Below are 25343 nucleotides of genomic sequence, written 5' to 3' on the forward strand. Positions count from 1 at the left end.
GGTCAGTTCACCAGCAGAATGATGGGAAAAGGGACAAGGGGAGTTGGGGGACGCTTGGGTTTTCATGCTGTGGATGCAACCTGTGACTGAATGCAAGTTACTGCAAGGCTAGTCATTACCGTAGGACAGCCCACACCCATCATCTCCCAGAAACAAAAGCCCCGCTGTTGGTGTTGTGTGGCCTTGGGCTGTGAAACAAAGTGCCTTGTTCTCGTCACATGTTTTCTCTGTAGATCCCCAGGAGTCAGTGCCATTCCAAGTAATAGTGGACACTTCTTACGAAACCAGCAGCACAGCAACAAAGAATCCCGATTTGGGACCCTGCTGTCTTGAGCACTGAACCCGGTGAAAGACAGCAGGGATTGTCTTGCTACTGCACAAGAAGAGTTTCGTCAGTCCACCATAGGTTCCTTGGATAACTCTCGCCACTGACAAACGTCTCTATACAGACAATTGTTGACTCCTGGCTACTACACAATCTGAGTTTTAATTTTAGTACTGTCCATTTTTGTGGCAAAGGCGACAGGCCAGGTAAGCCGTTCTCCTCCATGTGACTCACGGTGCACGTTGAGCGAGATGGTGGTCTGCTTGCCCGCGGGCAGGGCTTCGTTGCTCGTGTGGCAGGTGTATCTTCTCCCGATGTCGGCGTCCGTGGGCAGGATAGGAAGGAAGCTGTGGGTCGTCACCCGCTTCCTGTCCGGTAGCACTTCCTGCAAGGAGAGGCGAAAGCTCTGACAGGGATCGTTGGCGCATCGGCTCTTCGGCTGCTGTAGAGAAACGTCACTCGGGCTACCGAGAGTACAATAGGAGAGTAATACTGAAAGCACAGGGGCGGTAGATACATTTCTAATAGCAGAAGAATTACCATACAGGAGGCTGGCTTTCAATTCACTGTGATTACAAAGATTTCCCTACATTCTGTATAAGGGAGTTCCCAATCATGGTCCCAGAGGGCAGGTGTGTCTGCCAGTTTTCCAGCTATCGTTAAAGCACCAGCGGTTGAAGAGCTGGGATAAGTGCACAAACTGGTTCAATGAAGTCAATGACGAGCAAGTCACAAAGTGCCAAGTTGAACCGGTAACCAACCGACCCAATGCGCCCTAGAGGTCTATGACTGGGGCACCCCATGTCAATACAATACACAAAAGTTATAAACAGTGGCCAGAGCTGCAAAACAGAGGGACATGAGGATGACATAAAAATGCCTTCGCCAACACCGGGACAGCCGAGAGGAACGCTCAATGCCAAGATTTGAAAACGGGCGAGGGTTATCTACCGTGGAACTGATGGCACCTTCCTGGCGGATCCCGTCCTTCTGCCACTCGATAACAGCTACTGGCTTGGCGGCTCGGGCATGGCATGTCAGGTTATAGGCTATCCCCGCCGTCAGCAAGATTTCAGGACCCCCGTCAATGACCGGGTCTTCTGGAGGAACTGAGAAAGGGAGATCGAGAAACATGAGGACAGAGGGACAAGGGGACGATATGGAGTCTTCCATCATAGGTGCGGGGATTGGTCTCCTTCTCACCTCGATGACTCACTCATCCCCCCAAAAAAACCTGCTCAGACATAACAGTTGATAAGCTCATTGGGGGGGTGGAGAGGCGTCTTTATTGGTGTCTAAAGGTGTTCATCAATGAAAGCTTGGCAGGCACTTGATTGCCCCCAGGACTCACTGCTGTGCCACAGAGACCCTGGACAGTCAATGTCCACTCCCATGATGCTCAGCCAATTGTATGCCACTGCCCTGAGAATCCCCAAGCATATCCGGATGAAGAGACAGCTCAGATCTCAGGCTCAAACCGTTGAGATCAGAACCACAGGACCTATACTCTGAGCAAGCTTCTTTGCTGGCTGAGCCACCAGGTGACTTTGCTATTTAAAGGAACCCCTCTAGAGTCTGCCAGGTTGCGTACAGAACCAGAGCTAGGTGAAACACATAACGAGGGGAAGTATATGGCAGCTGGACAAAGCAAGCGAACACAGTACACATCCTGTCTAAAACCTTAAACAGCACACCCACTCTTGTACTCACCTCTTTAGGCACAATAAGTAAGACAATTGCAGAGGCACACACACACACACAGATATGCTCAAGTCCTCTCTGCTTCCTAAGATACTTACTCAGCACTGTCAGCTTGGCCCTCCTGGACCGCAGCGCGGCTTCTGTGGCCTGACACTCATACTGGGAGTCATCCGAAAGCTCGGCCCCAGTGATCTCCAGGTTATACTGTCCAGAGTCGGGACTCCGCACCACCCGATACCTCGGCCAGGCTGGAAGCAGCATACAGAGAGCAGATAGCAGGTCAGTACAAAGGCAATCACAACTGAGGAATTATATCTTGTCAAAACTGTGGAGCCCCAGCATAAGGGTGTGGTGTAACGAGAGTTAACCAGTTGGCACCATCTTCACTCTGATGAACGGTCAGAGAGAGGAAGTGAACTTCAAAAGATATATCAGAAATTTGAGAGTGGACAACTTGTTCTATCCAGCTGGGTCCAGCTGACCCAGATGTCCTGATCTGACACACGTAGCTGGACCCAGTGTTCTGATCCAAAACACACTCAGCTGGACCCAGTGTCCTGATCCAAAGCACACTCAGCTGGACCCTGCTGTTCTGATCCAAAACACACTCAGCTGGACCCTGCTGTCCCGATCCAGAACACACTCAGCTGGACCCAGCTGTCCCGATCCAAAACACACTCAGCTGGACTCAGTGTCCTGATCCAAAACACACTCAGCTAGACCCAGCTATCCTGATCCAAAATACACTCGGCTGGACCCTGCTGTTCTGATCCAAAACACACTCAGCTAGACCCAGCTGTCCCAATCCAAAACACCCTCAGCTGGACCCTGCTGTCCCGCTCCAAAACACACTCAGCTGGACCCTGCTGTTCTGATCCAAAACACATTCAGCTGGACCAGAATCAGGACCAGTGTCCCGATCCAAAACACACTGAGTTGGATGTTCCTACTTGCTGTTGCTGACCTTCTTCCTGCTGTAACCTTTCCAGTGACAGAATTAATTAACGTTCCCATTACTTCTAAAGGGCATGCAGTTTTCTTTCTCCCAACCTTCCTAAAGTTCACGTAACACACAAAACAAACCACACAAGTTTGGGGCAGTTTCACCTTTGGGTTAAGCTCGACTTTATACCAGACCTGTATTTTGAAACAGATCCTCAGGCAGCACATAAGGGTATTTGTCTTCACTTCCAGTCAATGCCTGGAGGGCACTGCTCCGGAAAATCTGCCAGAAACTGCAGGGAATGCACAATGTACAATAGCCTGTAGCCTGCTCGCGTGATAACAGTCCTGGAATTGTACCCATCCTCGATTACAGTCAAGAAAACGTATCATAACACGTGCTACTCTTCATATGTATACAATATTGCAAAGAGCTTTAGGAATAAATATCAATGCTTTCAAAATGAGAAACATACAGTAGGCAGTGTTTGGCAGCGAGACAGGCACCACAGTTGTGCACAGTCTGCACAGACGCAGATGTCAAATAAACAAATAAACACACTGTGAGGACCGTGTCCCATAAAGGGACCGCGCGTTCAAGTGCTGGGAGGCAGGTGGCAGGATGTGGTATAATCTGGCGGCACAGTTAGTGCTGAAATGGGTCAGCAGGGCCCGGGGAGGAAAGAGGAGGGCTGACAGTTCACCAACTCGTCACGGGCGCGTCAGGAAAAGAAGTCAAAGGGGAGGCAGACGGCCAGAACATCTCTTTCCGCCAGACACACGGGAGACGATCTCAGGCCCAGCCTCCCCACTGAGGGACGAATGCTTACTGGGACGGCGCCGACAAGCACAGAGCCCGATTTCACCGTGGCAGTCCCGGAATTATTTCCAGCGGAACGATTACAGCTGGCTGCGAATTCCAAACGCTCTCGGGGCCGCGGAGTTGGGGATCGGGTGGGAGGCAACGGAGGAGAGAAGCCGAAGGGAGAGGGGAGTTTGGAAGAGCAGGTGGGAGAGGGAGGAGGAGAGAACTCTTCAGCTGGCCAACACGAACCTCCCTACCAGTCAGATTCTATTCCCAGCTTGACCCGAACGGCTGCAGATGACCTGACGATGACAGAAACGAGGACGGGAGGTTGTAAGTTCCCACGCTAGAAGAATGGCCGTGACTCACGCAAAGAAGACTGTGGTCAAAACTGCACAGCCGCTGGTGTGAAAAATGCCTGAAGACATTATGTAGAAAGAGAAAAACACTGCAGTTCTTCTCCTCACACATCAATGGCCACCAGGCTTGGCTATATAGATGGGATAGCAGCGTAACCAGATTTTCCTTCACTTGGATCCTAATCCACTCGGATGCTGGGTTTGGGATCCAGGTTGCTTCCTGTAATTCAACATCTGAAAACTCTTTAATCATCTACACATTCCTCATTCCTCCTTCTTCGCATTCGGGATGCAATTGATAGCAACTGGCAAGCAAAGTTGGAACCTCCTCCCCTCCCCTGTCCTCCCCCACATTGCTTAATTGGGGCAATACAGTACCTGCAGACACAATGGACCGTTCTGTGCCGATCAATGAGATGCAATGGCTGTTGACCCCACGTAGCTTTACATTAAGCTATAGCCACAATCACACAACGATATCGAAACAACACCAATTCTGTTGAAGACAGATGTGCTTGTGATATTTAAGTAGAAAACTCAAACTTATAAGGGAAGGGAAATTCAGTCAGTACTATAGCATTTAACTACAGGATAAGTAACAAATTTGTAACAAATTAAATGTTTTGTTTAATTTGTTACTGATATATATTTCTTTTGGCTGACACTTTTAGCCAAAGAGGCTTAGACAAATCTGCACCCATTTACAAAACTGTGTATCGTTGGGGAACAATTCTTGTTAAGAAGCTTGCTAAAGTCTAGAACCTTAACATCTGCTCCACAATTTGAATGAGAACGACATTTTTTTCAGAGTCATGGCTGAGAATCGTCAGGTAACAAACATTGCTTTCCTTAAATGTGCAGCTCTAAAAACAGCATCTCTCTTGAACCGTGTTGGCCAGTCGTTCACAATGTGACCACCAGGGGGCGGCAGGGAATCTGTCAACTCCCCAGAGGAACAATGTGACTCGAACAGATTTTTCAAGCCTCCGAGGAAGACAATAGTATTCGTACAGATTACGTCACCTCAGCTGCTTAATCTATTGTGCGCCGTATTTTAAAGAGAAATAACAAAAAAACTATTTTTAAATGCTGCTCTGCCACTGCCGGAGGAAAACAAATTTCTCTTAAGCCATTACCATAACATATCATGATATTTCGCAGCACATATTACCATGGTGATCTCAAAAGGCAGAGAGATGCTATTGTACGCTAAAGTCCGCAGTGCACAGCCCTCTCAGGCAGACAGGAGCACAGAGACAAAGAGGCGAGCACAAATACCAAAACTACGACAGAAGTATGAACAGCAACAGATGCTCTCAGAGACAATAGTGCTTAAAAAGAAACGTGAAGCCAGGCACGCACAGTGACTCCTGCACAGAGTATATTTGTGCTTGGGAACCTGTAATATCTGGCATGATATTCCTGCTTTGTTGTGGATGTCACTGCACTATGCTTATGTGGACACTGGACAATATTTTAGGCTGCTTTGATCACAGGAGCACAGCATTGTGCATTGTGTGTTAGTCCTGCACCTGTGAGCTTTGAATGTATGTGTACATATGTATTCATTGCAACTGGACATATAGTAACTATAACATACTGCCAAGATCCCCCCTGGTTTTCCCTTGTATAGGCGGCGGTGTATTGAGAGGCAGGAGACTGGATCTGCGGCTCACTAGTTTTTATGCCCTTGTCAGGTGCAGGGCCATGCTACAGTCACTCGAGAGGGGAGAGAGAGGGTCACAGCTGCAACTGCGCAGCTTTTGGGGTAAGGGAGCGAGGCGGGGGGAGAGAGAGGGGGGTCCCCTCTTTATAGAGAAGGGAAGCCAACCTGCACCTGTGGCAGGGCGCTAATTTATATATACAGTATAACGTGTACGTTAACCAGGGATTGGACTGGATCCACTGAATTGGTTTTCTTGAAAGTGTCTCAGATATGTAACTACCAGCAGCCCTATCACTCTGCAGCTCCCAGCTGGCAGCCCCACTGGAGCTCAGCGGGTGTGAGCCTGGCCAGTACCTGGATTAGAGACCTCCTGGGAAAAATTAAGGTTGCTCCTGGAAGAGGTGTTAGTGGCGCCAGTAAGGGGCGCTCACCCTGCGGTCTATTTTCATGCAATATACATTCGCGGGCGTGAATATAGAATACACAATATATGTATTGACTATTTTATGAAACTAGCGCAATTCCAATAGCTGTGGAAATTCTTTCCAAAGACCGGATCCTTGTTGAGTGGATTGATGTTGAAGCCCAGCCCCACTGAAGAAAACCGCCCCTCTTCCCGTAGGAGCAGAGCATTGTGGGAAGAGGGAAGAGATGCCCAGACAGACTCACCTCTCAGGTCATCTCCGATGCCCAGCGCCAGCCCATCCTTGGTCCACTGCACGATTCCCGAGTAGTTGAAGACCACGCAGGAGAGCAGGACATTCTGCCCCGCCACCACTGTCTGGTCGGCGGGCTCCTGGGAGAACCGGGCTCCTGAAACTGAAGACAGGGGGAGAGGGATGAGCCGCGATGCAGTTAGGCGGGACGTTCCCCGAGTGGACCGCAAACTAGGAGAGAGGCGGTGGAATGAGAAGGAGAGGGCCTACCGACGCATGAACAGCTACAAAACCAAGAGGAGGGTGCCTTCACGTTCCTCGATTACTGATCTAACATCCTCAGGCAACGGCTGATGAGTCCATCCCAGTAGTTAAAAAACAGGGGTGTTCCCCCACACACACCTGCAGGTTGTCACACCCTCTACAGCTAGAGAGCGCTCCTACTCTGTCCTGTCCCTAGTTTCCCTGTGCTTTGCTTGTCCTTCTGGTGTGTCTCGGTCTGGGGCTATATATTTCCGGGTCATGCTTTCCTCCTCGCTCAGCATTGAGGTTCAGATGTCCTGAGACCCGCCTAGCACCAGGTCACCCCACGTCCGCTGCCTGAGGGCATAGGTTTCTATACGACTCCTGAACTGCTGAGCGCGGGCTAACCCCCCGTCTCGCCGCTACGCATAGGGCCTGTTTCTCCACGGTTTGTCCCTTCCGACATCCGTGACACTGGTAATGGGCAGCCCCCTACACGCCTGCTGCTGTTCATTGCAGCTGAGCTCTTGGCGTAAATGAACCCCAAACTGATCATGATCAAGATGTCTGGCTGGAACCTTTGCGAGCTCTTTTCTTCTGCTCAAAGGCTGGAGATCTTAAGTTACTCAGGCGAGACAGTGTTTAGGACTGTGTTTAAGAGTTCAACATTAAACTTTATTATTATTTAACTTGATCAATTATTGATTATGAGATCACTTTATTGACCATATACAATTTCTTGCACTAGAAATTTGTCTTTTCGCATACCCCAGCTTGCTTTCCATGAGACATACAGACAGGGAGAGAGAAGCTTGGGGTCAGAGCACAGGGTCAGCCATTTATATGGTGCTCCTGGAGCAGTTGGGATTAAGGGCCTTGCTCAGGGTCCCAACAGAGTAGGATTCCTTTGCTAGCCACATGATACAACTTTCCAGCCACAGGCGCAGATCCTTTGCCACAGAGCCACCACACCGCCCCAGGTTGGGTGGGGTCTATTAAGCATTCAGTTATTTGAGTGCTCATGTGGAACACAAATCAGCTGATCTGGGGGTCCTCAGGCCCAGGACTGGGAACCCCTGAGTTAAACTGTTTGCCCCAAAGAAAAGCTGTACCTTAACTGCCTGCTTGCTCTTACAATGCAGCTATAATGCTGACGTTCGTGTTCCTAGAGTGTCATAACGGGAGGTACAGTGGTTAGCACTGATGTTTTGCAGCGCTGGAGCCCTGGGGTCAATTCCCGAGATGCTATCTGTGTGGGGTTTGCATGTTCTCCCCGCGTTCATGTGGGATTTCTCACCCAGTCCAAAGACGGCCGGACAGCTTCTGGGAAGACTGGCCCTGGCGTGAGGGCGTGAGCGTTTGTATCTGCGTGTGCCCCGCCATGGACTGGCGTCCCACCCAGGGCGTACCCCGCCTTGTGCCCGCTGCTTGCCAGGATAGGCACCGGCTCCCCCCACGACCCCAATTGGGATAACCAGAGTCCGCAAGAATAAGAACAGTAGAAAGGCCGAGGTATCTGCTTTGACGACGTGGCTGAGTGGGTTGCTCTTGGTTTTAAAAGCACATCGCCGTGTCAATATTATCGCTGTTTCTGTCTGGATGCAGTTTCGGTGCATCGAGCAGCACAGTGTGTCCAGAGCGCTGCACTCCCTCCACTGCTTTCCAGACGACGCGCCGGCCTGTCCGTACGGCTCGTCCCAGCAGGCCCCCAGGCTACTGGCGGTCCCTCCGCGAGCACAGCGCCGTCCCGGCCTTTTTTTAGTTCTGTTTTTCACGCCGCCAGGTTTCGGCGTTCCAGGGGATTATCGCGGCCAGAGAGAAACGATGAAGCCTTTTTTGGTTGTGTTTTTTTTTTCCCGCAGCGGGGGTGATAATGGGAAAAAAAAGGAGCAGCCTGTCACGTCCTCCGCCCCTCACTTCCCCCGAATCGATCTCGACGCGTCCGCACCGCGAACACCAACACCGCTTTCTTGGGGCCAGGGACGTCAGCGCCATCTAACGGCCTGAAGGCACTAAACCGGGAATCATTAACCGCGCGGCTTTGCTCAGAATTCCCCGAACCTCCTGATCTGTTTCCCCCTGACCTGTACAGTGTAATTGGTAAGATTTATTATTCCGCTCATGGTCATAAATCACCGCGCTGACCGTCCGAGAGCCCAGCCACTGGATGTAGAACTAGAAACCCCCCACAATGCTCTGCTCTCTGTCAATGTCCTTTCACCCGTGTGACATGGCGTTGGACCAGGAAACGCAAACCTTAGAATGAAGCCGCAAGTGTGACCGCTGTGAGCCAGGTTGCATGGGCACAGGCTCTGTCCCCGGACGGGAACCATATGACTCATGGGAGCTTCAGCAGTTCTCAGGGTAGAACAGGCTGGCCATTGAGGAGATCAAAGGCCTCTGTGCTATCCTCCCCCCCCCCCAACCCGATGTGTCAAGAAGCAGAACAGCTGGAAGATATTGTTATTGATATTGAGCTCCATAAAGCCCCCTTTGAATTCGGAGCCGCTCGGCCCACGCAACGCTGAGACGAATCGGAGGGCGAGTCATTCCTGGAAGCCTACCCCGCCAGCTCAACTGCACGCCCCCCGGCCTTGATGGCGATCGGCGGGCGGGGTCTTCAGAGCCGATAAGGGGTGGGGCCGATCACTGCGGGCGCCGAGGGTGTTGATCTTTTCAAAAAAAGATCGTTTCCTTTTCTCCCGGGGCTCGACCGGTTCCGATCCCCGAGAAACCCAAGAACCCTCTCACCACATCAAGGGGTTAGTGAGGGGATGGACGCGATCAGCACGTCTCGGCCTGCATGCCCACAATTCACTCGGCGCTGGGTTTGTAAACACATAAAAAAACGCCTCATTCTTCAGTGACACGGTTCCATCCGCTGGTTGCTGGGCACAGCAGAGTATGAAAGGCAGGGCCAGAGAAATGTCACGACCCCCCTCTCCCAAATTTCTCTGCTCAGGGAAAGAAAGCGACAGACCCTGCACAAAGGTTTGCACACTGAAAGAGAGAGATCAAGAGGCAGCGATGACTCAGAGATTCGAATTTTCGACTGATCTTGTTGCCCCCAAAACGCCCTCCCCTCTCCTGCACCCTTCACACACATCTCACGTGAAAGCCCCAATGCGCTCGTCTCGCCGGCTGAATTCGGCAGGCCGGGGCGGAGACCTGCAGTCCCCTCCTTTGCTCGCAATCTCTCTCTCTCTCTCCCTCGCTGCCCCTTTTATCTCCCTCTCCTCTTCATCCTTCCTTCCGTATCGGCCTCTACCTTCTCCTCCCCTGCCCTCCCTCCTCCCTGCCCCCCGCCACAGCTTTTCATCTCTCCCTAGAAAGCAGAAGAAAAACCCCAGACCTTTTTTCCTCTCTAGGCTCTGACCTCAGAGACTCTGTCCATCCCATCTCCACCACAGCGACCAGGCTACCTGCCAAGTTTCCAACCTGCACAACCACCCCCCCCCTCCCGCCTGCTGTGTTTCAGAGGTGCTCAGGATTCCTGCTTTCCCCTGGATTCCAGTTCGCCTGGGTAATATTGCCACGGCAGGGCTGATCTGACTGTCAGTGCGACCTTACGATCATCCTGGAGGGGGAAAGCTCAGGGCACAGGGGTCCACCTTCCCCCAAATGGTCAAGCCCTTCGTCTGGGGCAACCTCCCTCCCACCACCTGACTTCCTGCTCTGCAACTTCCTCCTGGGGGAGGGGTTCCTGGCAAACAAGAAAATGGGAAGCACAAAGGACCCCGTTCCTCTACCGCCATCTCTTCGCCGGCCAAAAGGAGCTGCTGGGAGGGGAGGGGGGCTGGCATCCCAAAACCTCACGGCTCCACGGTGATGTCACTGGGAGCGCCCCCGGAGACGTGGGCTGGCGAGGAAGACCCGGATTTGAATCCAGAAGCCGGCGGCGGCGGCAGCATCGAATTGCCCCGAGAGAGGAAGACGAGGGGCAGGGGGCGAGAGGGAGAATGGAGGAGGAAGAGGCACCTGGCCAAGCGACACCCGACTCACGCCCACGCCGCCGTCTGAACCCAGTTCCCCTTCAGCAACGTATCGTTTCGGCGCAGCTTCAAGCCCGGAGATTCAATTCTGCTAAACCGAGGGGTCCGCCCCTCTCAGACGAACAAAGACTTCCTCAAGTAATTGATCCCAGGCGGCTGGCCTTCGCCGCCTTTCTCTCTTTATCCCAGGGCTCTCCTTGCTTCTCTCCGAGCTAAAACAATCCTATTAGCTAATTAAACTGGCTGGGGTAATTGCGGAGTTTTAAAGTGGGGGGGGGATCCCCAGAGGCTTCCTCAATGAGGGGGTGGGGAAGTTGCTCTTTTTGTTTGAGAAAGAAACGGGAAAAAATCAAGCATAAATGGGCAATTGTGGTCCTAGGGGGCCTGCGGGGTTTTTAAAAGCACCTAAAGAGCTGGTGGTTAAATCGGTCCCCTTAGGCCAGTCATGATCTCTTCTGGGCTAAGCTAAGGGTGGGTTGGAATGAAAACCAGCACTGGATTGCCAGGACCAGGACCAGGAGCACCCATAGACTTATGCGGAAACTAATGGCAATGCTGAGGTATTCAAACTGAAACAGCAGTACTAAGTAAGAGCTGCCCTCTTCTGCATTTCATATACATCAAGTCCTGGGCTCTTCCTTAATCGAAACCTTAATTGGTTGAATAATTTGCTTAATTGGAAGCCTTTAATTGTTTTCAAGATTTAATACGTCACTTGTCATCCGCATCTGTTCAGGAGCTGAAAAACAATTAAAGAGGTCTAACGAAGCTGACAGATAGCCTAATTAAGGGGTTTAATTAAATTACTGCAAGGGATAGGATATAGAAAAGTGCAACACTTATAACCAAGCCCTTGACTTTCACCTGTTCCATACAACTGTAACTGATTCTTTTTTGGATAAACTAGATCAAACGTTTTCCTCAAAGCCTTTGGTCAGCCCCAGCTACAATTACTGTACTGTATATTTCACAAATGTCAGCTCCACTTTCCTTATGTAAACATTCTGGGAAAACACAACAATCTGAAATATTACACAAGCACCTTTGGAGATATATTAAGTTTGTGTATTTGTAAGTGTTTTTTTTTTGCTGAAATTCATTAGAAGGATGACTTTGCAAACCCCATACTGAAGGATTAAGGTCATTAGGCACCAAGCAAATGCTTATTTTGCAGTTTGTAACTGGCGTCTGTTCCAATTTCACTGGTAACTTGCAAATTGAAAAATGTAAATGCACAATGTCTCACGTTATCTTTTCCCAGCCAGACCTAGTGCCACATTGCCAGTCACGTGGAGCACCTAATTAGCAAGACCTGTCACTTTTCTTCACCCAAGTCCTTGTTTCCTTCATTCTGACAAATTGAACCATACCGGTTTTCTGCTGACTAAGAAACTCCCATCAGGAGCAACAACAAAAAAAAAAGCCAGAAAATATGATGATGAGCAGGCGTTTTCCAGCCCCCGATAACACATGGAGAAAACATTAGTCCTGCAGGCAAAGGGGGCGAAATCAGTGAAGTAACTAATACAGGGGAATTCAACAAAATGAGATGTAACTGTACAAGCGCTTTTATTTTAAACACTCGGGTCGATTCAATCCCAGAATTGTGAAACAAATGTCAGGCAAATATACCGTATATCATGACAAAACATTTCTTATGCTATCAAGTGTCAATGTCTAATTCAAAGAGACTGTACAGATTACAGAAACCATATGCCCCTTTTCAAACATGTTCCACGCTACATGGATATTATCATTTCACTTTCTGCGACCAGCTTCTGAGATACTGTATGTTGAAACTGCTAACCATTAAGAAGACATGCAGTAAGTAGCTTGTGCCCACGTGACTAAGCATTACATACGATGTCAACATCAAACACAATATAACCCCTTTGATCATAACCAAAGATGGCACAGTATTTTGCAAGAAAGCCTTATCTGAACTATCCTGTGCTGAACTATGGAACTAGAGTAGGAAAGAGTGGTAGGTGGGCTTCAAAGACTATGCCTGTGGTCACAAAGCAGGAGAAAATGAGAAAATAAGTCAGATTACAATCAACCTCTGGCTCTGCTGGGAACTAGCAGCTAAATGATCTGAGGACTCTCTATAGCTCTTGTTCAAAGACTCCAGGGAGTCTGTTTCACAATCATGACCATTATCCTTGAGTCCAGCAACCATTTCTGTAACAAAGTGCCTCCTATGCTCACTCTTGCTTTAAGCCCCCAGCTCTTGCAAAAAGCTTCTGCGATTTATAATGTGGAGAGGAATTCATCTCAGACAACTACAGGCACAGCACAGCAGAACAGCACAGTGCTCCCTGCCACCAAAGAGTGAGAAGTCTGCCATCTACTGGTCCGCCAACAATGCTTCTAATAGTAGCTTGCTTTTTTCAATAGAGGTCTCCGGTATGTATTTTGAGAGCGCAGCCCTGTAGGGACCGCATTCCCCAGAATCCTCGGCAGGAAGTCATTGGTCAGATGACGTAAAAGAGCAGGAAGTGAATACTCCCTGTGTCAGTTAGTGAGTGGAATGATGTCTGTCTTCTGGACAATATGAAAGACTGAGCAGAGACCAAAGGAACTTGAGTGCTCTGAACATTTTCTGAAACAGTGGAGAGTCTCGGAGAGTGAAATAAACTTTGTTTATTTTGAAGAAGTTTGAGAGACTGTTTTGTTGTTTTGTTTGGAGGCCGGTGGCTGTTTAGCAGCTCGGCATCTTCAGCTATGGAATTGAAAAAGTTAAGTCAGGAGCTCCATGAAGAACTTAGGTTTTGTTTTGGTGTTTAGTTGAACAAAATAAATAATAAATATGCCCTGCACTGCATAATAAATCATTTCTGCCAGCAGCTACAGTATATCACCCTGCAGCTCACAGCTGGCAGCCCCACTGAAGCTTAGTGGGTGTGAGCCTGGTCAGTACCTGGATGGGAGACTCCTGGGAAAGCTCAGGTTGCTGCTGGAAGAGGTGTTAGTGGGACCAGTAGGGGGTGCTCACCCTGTGATCTGTGCAGGTTCTAATGCCCCAGAATAGTGATGTAGAACTACACTGTAAAAAAGGTATCGTCCTTCGGGTGAGACATAAAACTGAGGTCCCGACTCTCTGTGATCATTAAAAATCCCAGGGTATTTCTCGAAAAGAGTAAGGGTGTAACCCTGGTGTCCTGGTCAAATTTCTCCCTGTCTTTTACCAATCATGGCCTCCTAATAACCCCCATCTCTGTTCTCCTCCCCACTGAGAGCTGGTGTGTGGTGAGAGTACTGGAGCATCATCCAGGTGGGGCTGCACACTGGTGGGGGTGCAGTGGATCCCCATTACACTGTATAACGGGGCGTTATATAAGTGTAAGGATTATTATTGTGAAAGGCACGGATATTTTGAACAATATGTTATGTGTGTCCGCTGACCCGGACCCACCTATTTCAAAGGTCCTGCCCCGAGAAACCGAGGGGTACGTCACAATCTACACCCGACCCGAAATGGCTGCACTGTAACCCCCGCACCCCAGCCATTCCAGAGCTCTGACAAAGAAACCACAGCGGTGCTCAACTCCTCCCAGCCCCTGAAGCCGACACCAAAAAATGTCAAAGGTGCAGCGTCAGCGACTCCTGTGGGGTGATTTGTTTTTTTGTCCCCTTTAGTGACTCATCCCATGTGGCGTGAGTCACTGGTGGAACGCAGTTACGATTCAGTTCAGTTTATTCGTCATGTGCACAAGTGCAATGGAATGCTTATTTGCATGTGGGCTCCAATACAAAGGCATTAAAGGAATCACCCAAAACATGAACACAGAACAACAGCAGCAGCACGTTAAATGACATACAACTTAAAAATAAACACCAGTGTGAGCCAGTGGAAGGGGTAGAGTTCAGTAACCTGACGGCTTGTGGGAAGAAATCTGGAAATTTGTGCCTTTATGCTCCTATAACGCTTACCAGAGGAAAGGGGGGGGGGAGGTGAGAAACCAGGATGATCAGTATCCTTAGCGATACTTCCAGCCTTCCAGAGACAGCGAGCGGTAAAAATGTCCACACTAGAGGGGAGCTGTACTCCAATTATGGACCAGGCTGACCTGATCACCCCCTATAACGTCTTCCAGCCAGAAAATGAGCCGCTGCCAAACCACACTGTAAAACCACACGCGAGCACACTCTCGATAGCGCACCTGGAAAATGTGGTCAGGACAGTTGAGGATAGATCAATTTTTTTTCAACTGTCTGAGGAAGTAAAAGCGCTGTTGTGCCTTCTTTGGAGCTCCAGTTACATGCTGGGACCCCGTTAAAACATTAGTGACGATACATCTCATTGCAGAGAGAGGACAACAGAACTGGCACGTCTGTGTGTCAGCTCTGTCTCCGGCTGTGGCTCTAGACTTTTTTTTCGGCCGAGTGGGCTGGCGCAGATCAGGGTCAGGTGTGGACAGATGTATTCCACTGAGAAGCTTTGCTAACCTGTCAGCCCATCATGGGGGTTGTCCAGTTCTGCTCAGGGAGATTCCGAAATTTGTGCTGGCAGGAAAGAAAATCGCACTACATTGGACTACCAGATTGCATTCTGGGGTTCTGAAGTTGCACAGAAGTCAACCATAGGTGCTGGGTTATTCGTCCTTATTATCCTGACGGCAAATCACACAAATGTACTGTTGCCCGGTCTCATGTAACGCTAAATCACTGCTCGATTGGCTGTTAACCCTGTCAGACTGAAATGTTCTTTGAATAAGAAGAGAGATGGGTCCAGATCAAATTATCTTGATCAGGCTTGGACTGTGTCTCCATTCACTCGTCTCACTAATAGTTTCTAAAATTAGGTGGGTGGCTAATGTGCTGTCACCGATAATGGTAGTTTTTTTGTCACCAGTCTGTAACTGTGACTCAACGGACTATTTAGCTCTTTGACGACACCGTCACCAATCAGATTTTCAAAGCACACAGGCCAAGGCCGCCAAGCAAGAAGGTTGTATTTCTTCCCGGGCGATCACGATTACGAAGGAGAACTGGAAATGGATATTATTGACTCCTGCAGTACAGTACTTTAGTTGAAAGGAACATGAAAGGATGTCAGCTGACCCGTGTTTCTCGCCAGCTGCATTGTGACATCACTTCCCCACGTTCAGTCCTCTCAGTGGCAAGAGGCCTGCCCTTTGGCATAGTGTCTGTTGCTCGCCTGAGTTAAATGGGTCAGGAGAGGAGAACCAACAGTGGTTCGACTGCACACATTATATAATGAGTGTGACTTGCATGAGCCCTTCTGACACAGATCAGTCTCTGCAGAGCTGGGGGGGAGATTTCAGAGCGAGAAATCATAGCACCTCAGAGGTGCTTAAACTCAGAGCGCTATTGTACTGTCACCTTGTACTGGATATTTGGCACACTTGCTTTAGACACCTGAATGTACCCCAGGAGCTAATTGGCAAGCGACTACTTTGAGCGCACATGCTATGCTAATTAATGCCCGCGTCGCCAGCAGCCAGTGTGTTCCAGACGCCGTCGATGACTACCTTTGTAAAAATAAAAGAAAGAAAGAACGCCTCCTAATATCTACTCCCGCGGCCTCCTTCATCCGCCGCAGGTTTGAAGCCGTGCTTTCTTCTTCTCCTCCGGTGCGCTCCTCTCCCGCGATCAGCCGCTATAATGGCTGGAGACAGGAGGCAGGCGCAGCGAGGCGACTCAGTGCCGAGAGACGCAGTGTGAAATAGCCTGAACTCTGGCCTTTCCCGGTTACTACGGGGAGGGGGACGGGGGACGGGGGACGGGGTTGTGGACGATGCGCCGCTACGGCACTGACCTCTAAAATCGTCTTGCCGCGCCGCCGGAGCGTACTCGTGTAGCGGCAGAAGTAGGGGAAGGAAAAGGCAGGAGAGAAGGAGCGCGGAGAAGGAAAGAGAGAGGGAGAGAGGAGCGGAGGACACTGAAGAAGAAAGGGAAGTAAAATCACCAAAGAAGGCGGATAATTAGGCGGGGGGGGGGCCTCGTGTGTCCGAACAGGACAAGAGGACAGCACGGGGAGAGAGTGGGGGGGGATTGACACCGCTGAGACGGGGGGCCTGTACCCAAAGAACAGAGAGAGACGCACACAGAGGTGTAACAGAGATAGAGCCGCAGAGAAAGATGGAAGAGGGAGGGCGGGCGGGCGCCGCTGTCACAGCGGTTCAGGTGATCACACAGACGCGGTTCTCTGTAGTGACAGGGAACAGAAATTTAATTAACCCCCCGGGACATACGCCGCTTAACTCTCTCTCTCCGGCCCTCCCTCCCTCTCTCTTCCCTCTGTCTCGGTCGCTCCCCGCGCCTCTCTCTCTCTCTCTCTCTTCTTCGGGGTAATTCTAGTCCGTGTGTCTGTCTGAGGGAAGGGGAAGGAGGAGGAGAAGCCGAGGCCGATGAATCCCGGGAAAAGAAGAAACGTCGCTGTCCACACTCGCCCACGTCGACACGGACAGTCGCAAGGCAGGGAGATGCCGGCGTCAGTATGTTTGTGCGTCTGTTTGCCTACGCTGTTAACACCCCGTGGGCTCCGTCTGCTTTTGAAATGCATCTTCTTCTTAACTCGTTCTCAGTCCCCGTGGAATCTATCTGTGCATCTCAAGTATTTAACTTTGATATATTCCTGGTTTGCTCTCTTCCTCGTTTTGGCTATCTTTCTCTCCCGCCCCTCATAGGTGTGCAAATTGAAACTTTATTCTGTATCTACAGTATCTCAGTACTGACCCGGATCCAGGCTCTCTGAGCTTCTCGTAATGGAAGCGATTGCACTGGAAGGTGGCAGTGCTATAGTAAGTTATTGTGCAGGACCTCCCAATTAAACTTTTCTGTGGGATTTTAACATGTCGACATTTTTTCCCCGATTTTTTTTTTTGTCTGTGCTTACAGCATGCACTTCGCTTTGCCTTTCGTTCCCAGGGATTGTGTCAGACCTGCCAAAGCTTTATTGCACATTACCAGCACATTTTTTTAAACAGGGGGGAGTGTATTTGATAAGATCTCCCCCTTTCGACGATTTTAGGCCAACATATCTGGGCGGCTTAGGTCACGTGGACACCCAGCCTGCCGTTCTGTGTGACAGTAATTGTGCCCCTGACTGCTGAAGTCTAAGAAAACAGTTGTTTTCCAAGTCAGGGCCACCCCTCATTAAACCGCACGGAGAGGGGCTTCCAAATCACGGAGCTTTCAGATTCCACAATCCGCAGCGATTAATCAGCCGCCTCGCTGTCAGTCACGGGAGGCAGCGGAGGCCGGGAGCACTTTCCGGCGTGCAATGGAGAGACGATCACGGCGCGTTATGTGCAACGACCTTACACAGCTCACACAGATCTGACCTGCGGGGCCTGGTTTCACGCTCCGCACGCGTCGTTCTGTGGGTTATTTGGCTGTTACTTCTTCCCGGCCGTTTTGGGGGGCAGGCGGAGAACGAGCGCGCATTCCGATGGGCGACTTCGCTCAGGAACCCCTCCGCCCATTTAAACTCCGATTCGGGAATGTTCTCATCGCCTGTACCGGCAGTGCAACATTTCTTCGCAGTTTGCGTAGAACGCTTTGGGCATATGATCGCCGCGGTTATAATGTCACCATCAATCGCCATCGCCGTAGCAAGTAACCCACAGCACTCACGCGTCCCACAGTCCACACCCTGGGTGGTGCGCACACGAACACGTCACATGACCAAGACACAAAGCGGACTTGACCGCAGGCAAGGCACAAACAGGGACAGGCCCTAAAAGGCAAACAGGCACAATAATCTGAGCCCTGTAACAGCTCACCCCCTTGTGTACTGTGGCCACACAGCTAGGGAGTGGCACAGCCTGGTTTTGAACCCGTATTCCTGAACAACTCCAGGGGGCCAATCTATAATCCTAGATGTTTTTTTTTTAACTGAATAAACCAGAAGCCAGATGGGTGTCGTTTCTGTACGCAAGCTGAGTGAATGCCACAAAGTGTTCCACAGTTTGGAAGCAGCTCTCTCCTAATTAGGAACAAGTAATCGGTTTATCCCGTGCTGGAAAGAGAAGAAAGAAAACACAATGTTTCGGTTCGTCCTTTGTATCTGTATTCGGATTCGGGTCTTATACTGAATAAACGACTGTGGGTGGTTTATCCAGACTTGGGGGTACACTTTCTCTTGCGAAAGCATTCCACACATTCAGGTCCCCAGAACACCGAAATGCCCCCTCCCTCCACAGTGAGTCACAGACTCGCCCTCGTACCTCGGGATTCATCAGCGGCGCCGCAGGACTTCAGGCGCGGATGGGATATTCTTCCGCACCGTAGGCGCGTGTGTGTTCCCACATATGCACAGTCTCCAGCTCATCACAACATCACGTCTCCTCGCATTTATACTTCAGCGGCATCTTCCGTGCATAGCCCTGAGCTCCAGAGCCATGTGGGGAGGAACGTCTCCTCGGAAATAATCACACATCCCTGCGCGCTCTCTCCCTCTTTCAGAGGGGGGGCGCCTGTCGCCCTCCATTTATCACATTAAAACTTTCGCAGCCCCTAGCCACAGTTGTCGACCCCCCCATCTCCTTCTCCTCTTCCAGGCTGTGTGTGGAACTCGATCTGGATCTGCCCGTGACGGAGTCTTCTTGGCTCTTTCGTCTTTTCTTTGGTTCTGCTCCTCAACTGGGGGAAACTGTTCCTCTTATCGGCCAGCGGCCCACAGCTGGCAGCCCCACTGGAGCTCAGCAGCTGTGAGCCTGGCCAGTACCTGGATGGGAGACTCCTGGGAAAAACTAAGGTTGCTGCTGGAAGAGGTGTTAGTGGGGCCAGCAGGGGGCGCTCACCCTGCGGTCTGTGTGGGTCCTAATGCCCCAGTATAGTGATGTGGACACTAGACTGTAGAAAGGCACCGTCTTTCGGATGAGACATAAAACCGAGGTCCTGACTCTCTGTGGTCATTAAAAATCCCAGGGCGTTTCTCGAAAAGAGTAGGGGTGTAACCCTGGTGTCCTGGCCAAATTTCCCATCGGCCTTTACCCATCATCATCTAATAATCCCCATCTCTGAACTGGCTTCATCACTGTGCTCTCCTCCTGCAATTATTTTTTTGCTGTGCTTCATTAGGAATCTGTGAGATTTTCCGATAACGTCAATGAATCTGTTTTGTTACCGAGATTTAATCACCGGTCAGAGAAACTGTGACTGCAGCTCCAAAGAAGCTGTTCTAGTCTTGTCCACTCAATGCCAGCTCACAGCACCTTTCTGTACCCAGCCATTGTCTCCTTCCACAGTCGGCAATAAATGCTTTCATGCCCGGATCACTCTGTTACAGACACATTTCAGCACCGACTCTGAACATTCCTGCACAGGCTGAACTCTCCCACTAGCCCTGTCCACGTCCCTCACCTTTCATAACCAAGAGATCTGGCCTGTATTAGGTGATGGCTTTCAGATGTTTCTTCAAAGTTTTAGCTACAGACTTTGCTCACACCTATGTAAGTTTAGCACTTTTAAATTGGTAAAAACAGTAGTATTAAATATCTAATTGCAAATATTACTCCCCCTGAAATTTGTGAAATGCCATTAGCTGGGTTGCAGTGGTCTATTATGGGTTACGGTTTTGAAGGATTTCTGAACTTGGTAGTGTATTATAATAGAGAGAAACACACAACACCTCGCCAGCCAGTGCCAATACTTCTATGCCAAAACGCCTGCTCTCCCACAGCCACTGTTATCCAGAATTCCCAAGGGATCAGGTCACCTTCCCACGGTCTCAATGAGCTCCTGTTACACTCGCAGCTTATTTCAGCACAGGTCTTGACTGTCCTAATTACTGACCTAATTGGGCCATGGCAGCTTGTGAACTTTGGGAATGCTGACAGATTTTCCTGGTTTCAAGAGGCCTGGACAGCCTGCAGGACGGTGGCCACCCAGGATCAGGTCGGGACAGGCCTGTTGAAACACACCAGCTGCATAAAGAGGAGCTGTCACTTAGAGTGACCTCACGCCAAGCCCCTCTGCAGCCCTTAATACACACCTATTCATGTGAATTATTGCGCAGGACTCTGGGTTCGAGAAAAGGATGAAAGATCTAAGCTCCAGCACACTTCTGTTGCTGCTGATGATGCTGATGCTCTAGAACAGTCCAGTACAATAATGGGGACACTATACTGTAAAGGCGCTGTCCTTTAGATGAGGCTTTATGCACACCAGCTGCATAAAGAGGAGCTGTCACTTAGAGTGACCTCACGCCAAGCCCCTCTGCAGCCCTTAATACACACCTATTCATGTGAATTATTGCGCAGGACTCTGGGTTCGAGAAAAGGATGAAAGATCTAAGCTCCAGCACACTTCTGTTGCTGCTGATGATGCTGATGCTCTAGAACAGTCCAGTACAATAATGGGGACACTATACTGTAAAGGCGCTGTCCTTTAGATGAGGCATAAAACCGAGGTCCTGACTCTCTGTGGTCATTAAAAACCCAAGGGTGTTTTTTGACAAGAATAGGGGTGTTGCCCCAGTGTCTTAGCTAAATTTCCCCTTGGTCTTTACCCATCATGGCCTCCTAATAACCCCCACCTCTGAACTGGCTTCTTCACTCTGCTCTCCTCCCCACTGAGAGCTGGTGTGTGGGGAGAGTACTGGAGCATCATCCAGGTGGGGCTGCACACTGGTGGTGGTGGAGGGGATCCCCATTACCTGTAAAGCGCTTTGAGTGGAGTGTCCAGAAAAGCGCTATATAAGTGTAAAGCAGACACCTGACTCTCAGACTGGGATCGATGTCTCCTGGCATTTGCTACATGAACCAACGCCCCAGGAATATGTTGGGGCGTGCTGCGCCTGCGACGCCGCGGTTGTCCGATCGTCCTTGCCTGCGGTCGCAAACTCTGGCCCGCCGGGACCGTACGCGCCAGGGAATGCGGATGGTTTCATGCACACCGCCTACACAAGCCCCCTCTCCTGCGTTTCCTTATCCGACGACCTGCCCCCTCTTCCACCTCCTCACCATCCCCATCCACCGCGGACACCAGCTCCTAAGCCTCCCGGGAATCCGTGCCGTTAAAATGCCATTGTCTTACAGAGCCCGTCTCCCGCCGCCCCCTCCGCCTCCCAGCTCTTTCCTTCGCTAGTTCAAGGCTCATCCACTCATCCGGGGTGACGTGTCTCAGATGGAGCGTGCGCCCCAGGGCAGGCTAGCTGCTGCATCCTTTTTACATCACTTCCAACCCGCTCCCTGCTCCCGGATAGAGCCTCCTCCTGCTTCCCGGCTCGGAGCTCCCGGCTGCCTCATCCCGCCCCTCTGTCCCTCTTCCTGCGGTCACCCTGTCCGTCTCCGTCCTTCTTTCTCGCTCGTCTCTCCGTCCGTCCTCGCCATCTGTGCTGCCACCTCTGCCTCGATTCCCTCTCTCTCTCTCGTCATTCCTCCTATTCCGCATCTTCCCAGACCCTTTCCATCCCTATTTAAACCAGAGTGCCTCTGTGTCTTTCATTCAGGGCGCCGCTCCGAACGAGCGCTTGCTGGAATGAGGGGCTGGCCGATACACGCAGCCGCAGTTTTCATTCCGCTGGCTGTTCGGAACAAATCCGTGAGGAACAGGGATGTTGTGTGAACTGCCCGTAAAGGCATTAGGACTGCAGCTCTCCTTGATGCCATGGGGCAGAATGCGGGCGTTGTGGTGGCTCTGTGGCTAAGGATCTGCGTCTGTGGCTGGAAGGTTGCCGGTTCAAATCCCGCGGCCGGCAGAAGAATCCTACTCTGTTGGGCCTTTAACCCCAGCTGCTCCAGGGGTGCTGTATAAATGGTTGACCCTGCACTCTGACCCCAAGTTGTTCTCTCACTTCCTGTGTGTCTCATGGAGAGCAAACTGGGGTATGTGAACAGACAAATTCCTTTTTTAATGACCACAGAGAGTCAGGACCTTGGTTTTACATCTCATCCGAAGGACGACACCTTTTTACAGTATAGTGTCCCCATCACTATACTTGGGCATTAAGACACACACAGACCACAGGGTGAGCGCCCCCTGCTGGCCCCACTAACACCTCTTCCAGCAGCAACCTGAGCTTTCCCAGGAGTCTCCCATCCAGGTACTGACCAGGCTCACACCTGCTGAGCTCCAGTGGGGCTGCCAGCTGAGAGCTGCAGGGTGATATACTGTAGCTGCTGGCAGAAATTATTTATTATGCAGTGCAGGGCATATTTATTATTTATAAATATGCCCTGTAACACCACTACTCTTTTCAAGGAATGCCCTTTTTATGACCACAGAAAGTCAGGACCTTGGTTTTACATCTCATCTGGAAGACAGTGCCTTTCTACAGTTTAGTGTCCACATCACTATACTGGGGCATTAAGACCCACACAGACTGCAGGGTGAGCGTCCCCTACTGGCCCCACTAACACCTCTTCCGGCAGCAACCTCAGCTTTCCCAGGAGTCTCCCATCCAGGTACTGACCAGGCTCACACCTGCTGAGCTCCGGTGGGGCTGCCAGCTGGGAGCTGCAGGGTGACAGAGCTGCTGGCTTAAGCGCTCAGAACATAAACAGCGTTCGGCCGCCAGAGGCAGGGGGAGAAAGAGAGGAGCGAGGAAAAAACAGAAGGGATTTCGAGAGCGGGGCTGGATCTGGCCCCCGGGGAGGGTTCCAATCCAGACGCCCGCACTCCCTCTCGTCGCCCGCACACCCGCCCCGTACCCTGGCCCGACACGCACCGCAGCTTGAGGGGGGGAGTCGACGGGCGGCGGAAAAAATGGGCCGGCTCCCGCTCCCAGAGACGGCCACGGAGTCCGTGAGGAACCCCCTCTTTCCCGGCCTGCGCCCCTGACTTCTCCGTAATCGGACAGACCCTCCTCCCCGGTAGTTACGTCCCTCGCAGGAACGACACGGACGGCAAAAAGATCCGACAGTCGGCATCCATCCCAGCACTCGCAGCGCCCACACACAGAGCCAGCTCGCTCCCGGCGTCCTGCTTCGCGAGAGACTGGCCCGGCGGCAGGCCGGACGCCGTTCTTTATTCCTGGACAAGTAGGTTACAGCTGCCTTCGATTCTGGGAGTGCTGTCCTGGTTTTCCGCCACGCGGCAAGGGGGAATTAGGACCTGAGCCTTGACAGGAACGAAGTGTAGATTTCCCTATTCTATTTTTACAGCGGCCGGGCTATTTTCGCGGCACCCTCGGGTCCGCCATATGTCTCCAGCTTCGCGACGCGAGGCGGGAGCAGGTTGGAGATGACGGCTCCGGCCTGCCTGCAGCGGGGCGCGGGGCCCGGCCGGCTTGCGAACGCGGCCCCTGCCGGCCCCTCCCGAGCGCAGACGGCCTCCCCTTCTGTTCACCTCACCCGCCCTGGAACCCCACCACCACCCCTCTTGGCTTCGCTACCAGGGAAAGAGATTGCCCCCACCCCCCACCAAAGTTCGCAGAGACACGGGAGAGAAAAATAAAAACAAACACAAAATACACGGCACCCTCTGATGGGTGAGTCATTCAACCATCTGTTTGCTTGCTCTCCGGTAGCCAAAACAGTGCTGGTTGAGGTCATATGCCCAGGAAGTTGGCATATAGAGATAACCCACACTTAGTCCCCCCAGCCACTAGGTGTCACTGTTCCAAAAATCTAGGTCAGAGAGAATGGCTAATTTTTACACTTCCCAAATAGGCAGGGCGGGTTGGTGTAAGATCAGAATGAAAGAAACACACTGGTGAAATCGTGTATCAGATGTGTTGTCCATATGTCTTTTCCAACAGCTTTATTCACTTCCGGGTCATGGGGAAGGTGACCCCTATCCCAGCAAGCAACAGGCACAAGACATGGGAGTCCAGTCCAGCCCAGTCCTTCAAATCCAGACTCAAAACCTTCTTCTTTAGAAGAGCCTTTACTTAACTGCTTCTGTTCTTTACCCCTCTGCTCCTACTGTATACAGTACCCCCATCTACTGTCTCTCTAACTGTGTATTCTCATCCTGCTTACCTTGTGTATGTTTTTATTGTTGTTTGTCCTTCTGCAAAGCGCTTTGTGAAGGCACCTTTAAAGGCGTTATATCAAATAAAGTTGATCATTATTATTATTGCGTGGCACGCACAAACGCCACCTTGCCTCCCTCAGCACATTGTATGTTTTTTTTTTAAAGTAGTTAAGTTCACTTGAAAACGCATATCGCGAAAATACGAACCTGAATCATATTTAAATATACATTTTTCAGATACATTCTGCTTGCAAGCCGCTAACGTGCCTGTACCATCAGGTCGTTTTTCAACTCATCTCACATTTGAAGACGATGCTTCAAGACCCCGGGCTGCCATGATATCCCCAGGGCTCCAAACTGGATGCGTCTCTGTGGAATAACGCATAGCACAGCAGCTGACCATATTCTTAGTCTGTATCGTGCTGCGCTCGAAGCAGTCAGACACACTTCTCTTTCCTATACCCATAGTCCCTCTCCTACTTCGTCTAATTTCTCCAGCTCCTATCCCTAGTAATATATATATATTTAAAGCATAACCTCCTTCTGGCTTACTTCTGAAAGCTGAAAGGCGACTCAAACAACGCTAGTCGCCGATGAGGGCCCTACTCTTTGGTTTTAAAAAACCCGCGTTGCCTGCAGACGATCTACAGTACACCACCTGCATTACGCTAATGACACTAATGTTGGAAGACGTGGAAATATGCTTGACAGAAGGGAGATTATTATTTTTTTTACATTTCGGTAGAGAATGAGGCGCGAAGTGG

General features: G+C 50.8%; 1 protein-coding gene across 2 annotated transcripts in view; it reads right to left on the reverse strand.

Annotated features, from left to right (window-relative positions):
- The window catches only part of kirrel1a (kirre like nephrin family adhesion molecule 1a), a 118856-nt gene that overhangs the window by 28572 nt on the left and 64941 nt on the right, over window positions 1-25343 (reverse strand). For both annotated transcript variants that reach the window (XM_015339104.2, XM_015339105.2), the window contains exons 2-5: window positions 6468-6617; window positions 2125-2274; window positions 1277-1434; window positions 560-710 (exon numbers count right to left, since the gene is read on the reverse strand). In XM_015339104.2, the coding sequence (XP_015194590.1) occupies window positions 560-710; window positions 1277-1434; window positions 2125-2274; window positions 6468-6617 (609 nt within the window). The remainder of the gene's footprint in view (window positions 1-559; window positions 711-1276; window positions 1435-2124; window positions 2275-6467; window positions 6618-25343) is intronic.

The sequence above is a fragment of the Lepisosteus oculatus genome, chromosome 4, assembly GCF_040954835.1.
Source record: "Lepisosteus oculatus isolate fLepOcu1 chromosome 4, fLepOcu1.hap2, whole genome shotgun sequence".
Lineage (NCBI taxonomy): Eukaryota > Metazoa > Chordata > Actinopteri > Semionotiformes > Lepisosteidae > Lepisosteus > Lepisosteus oculatus.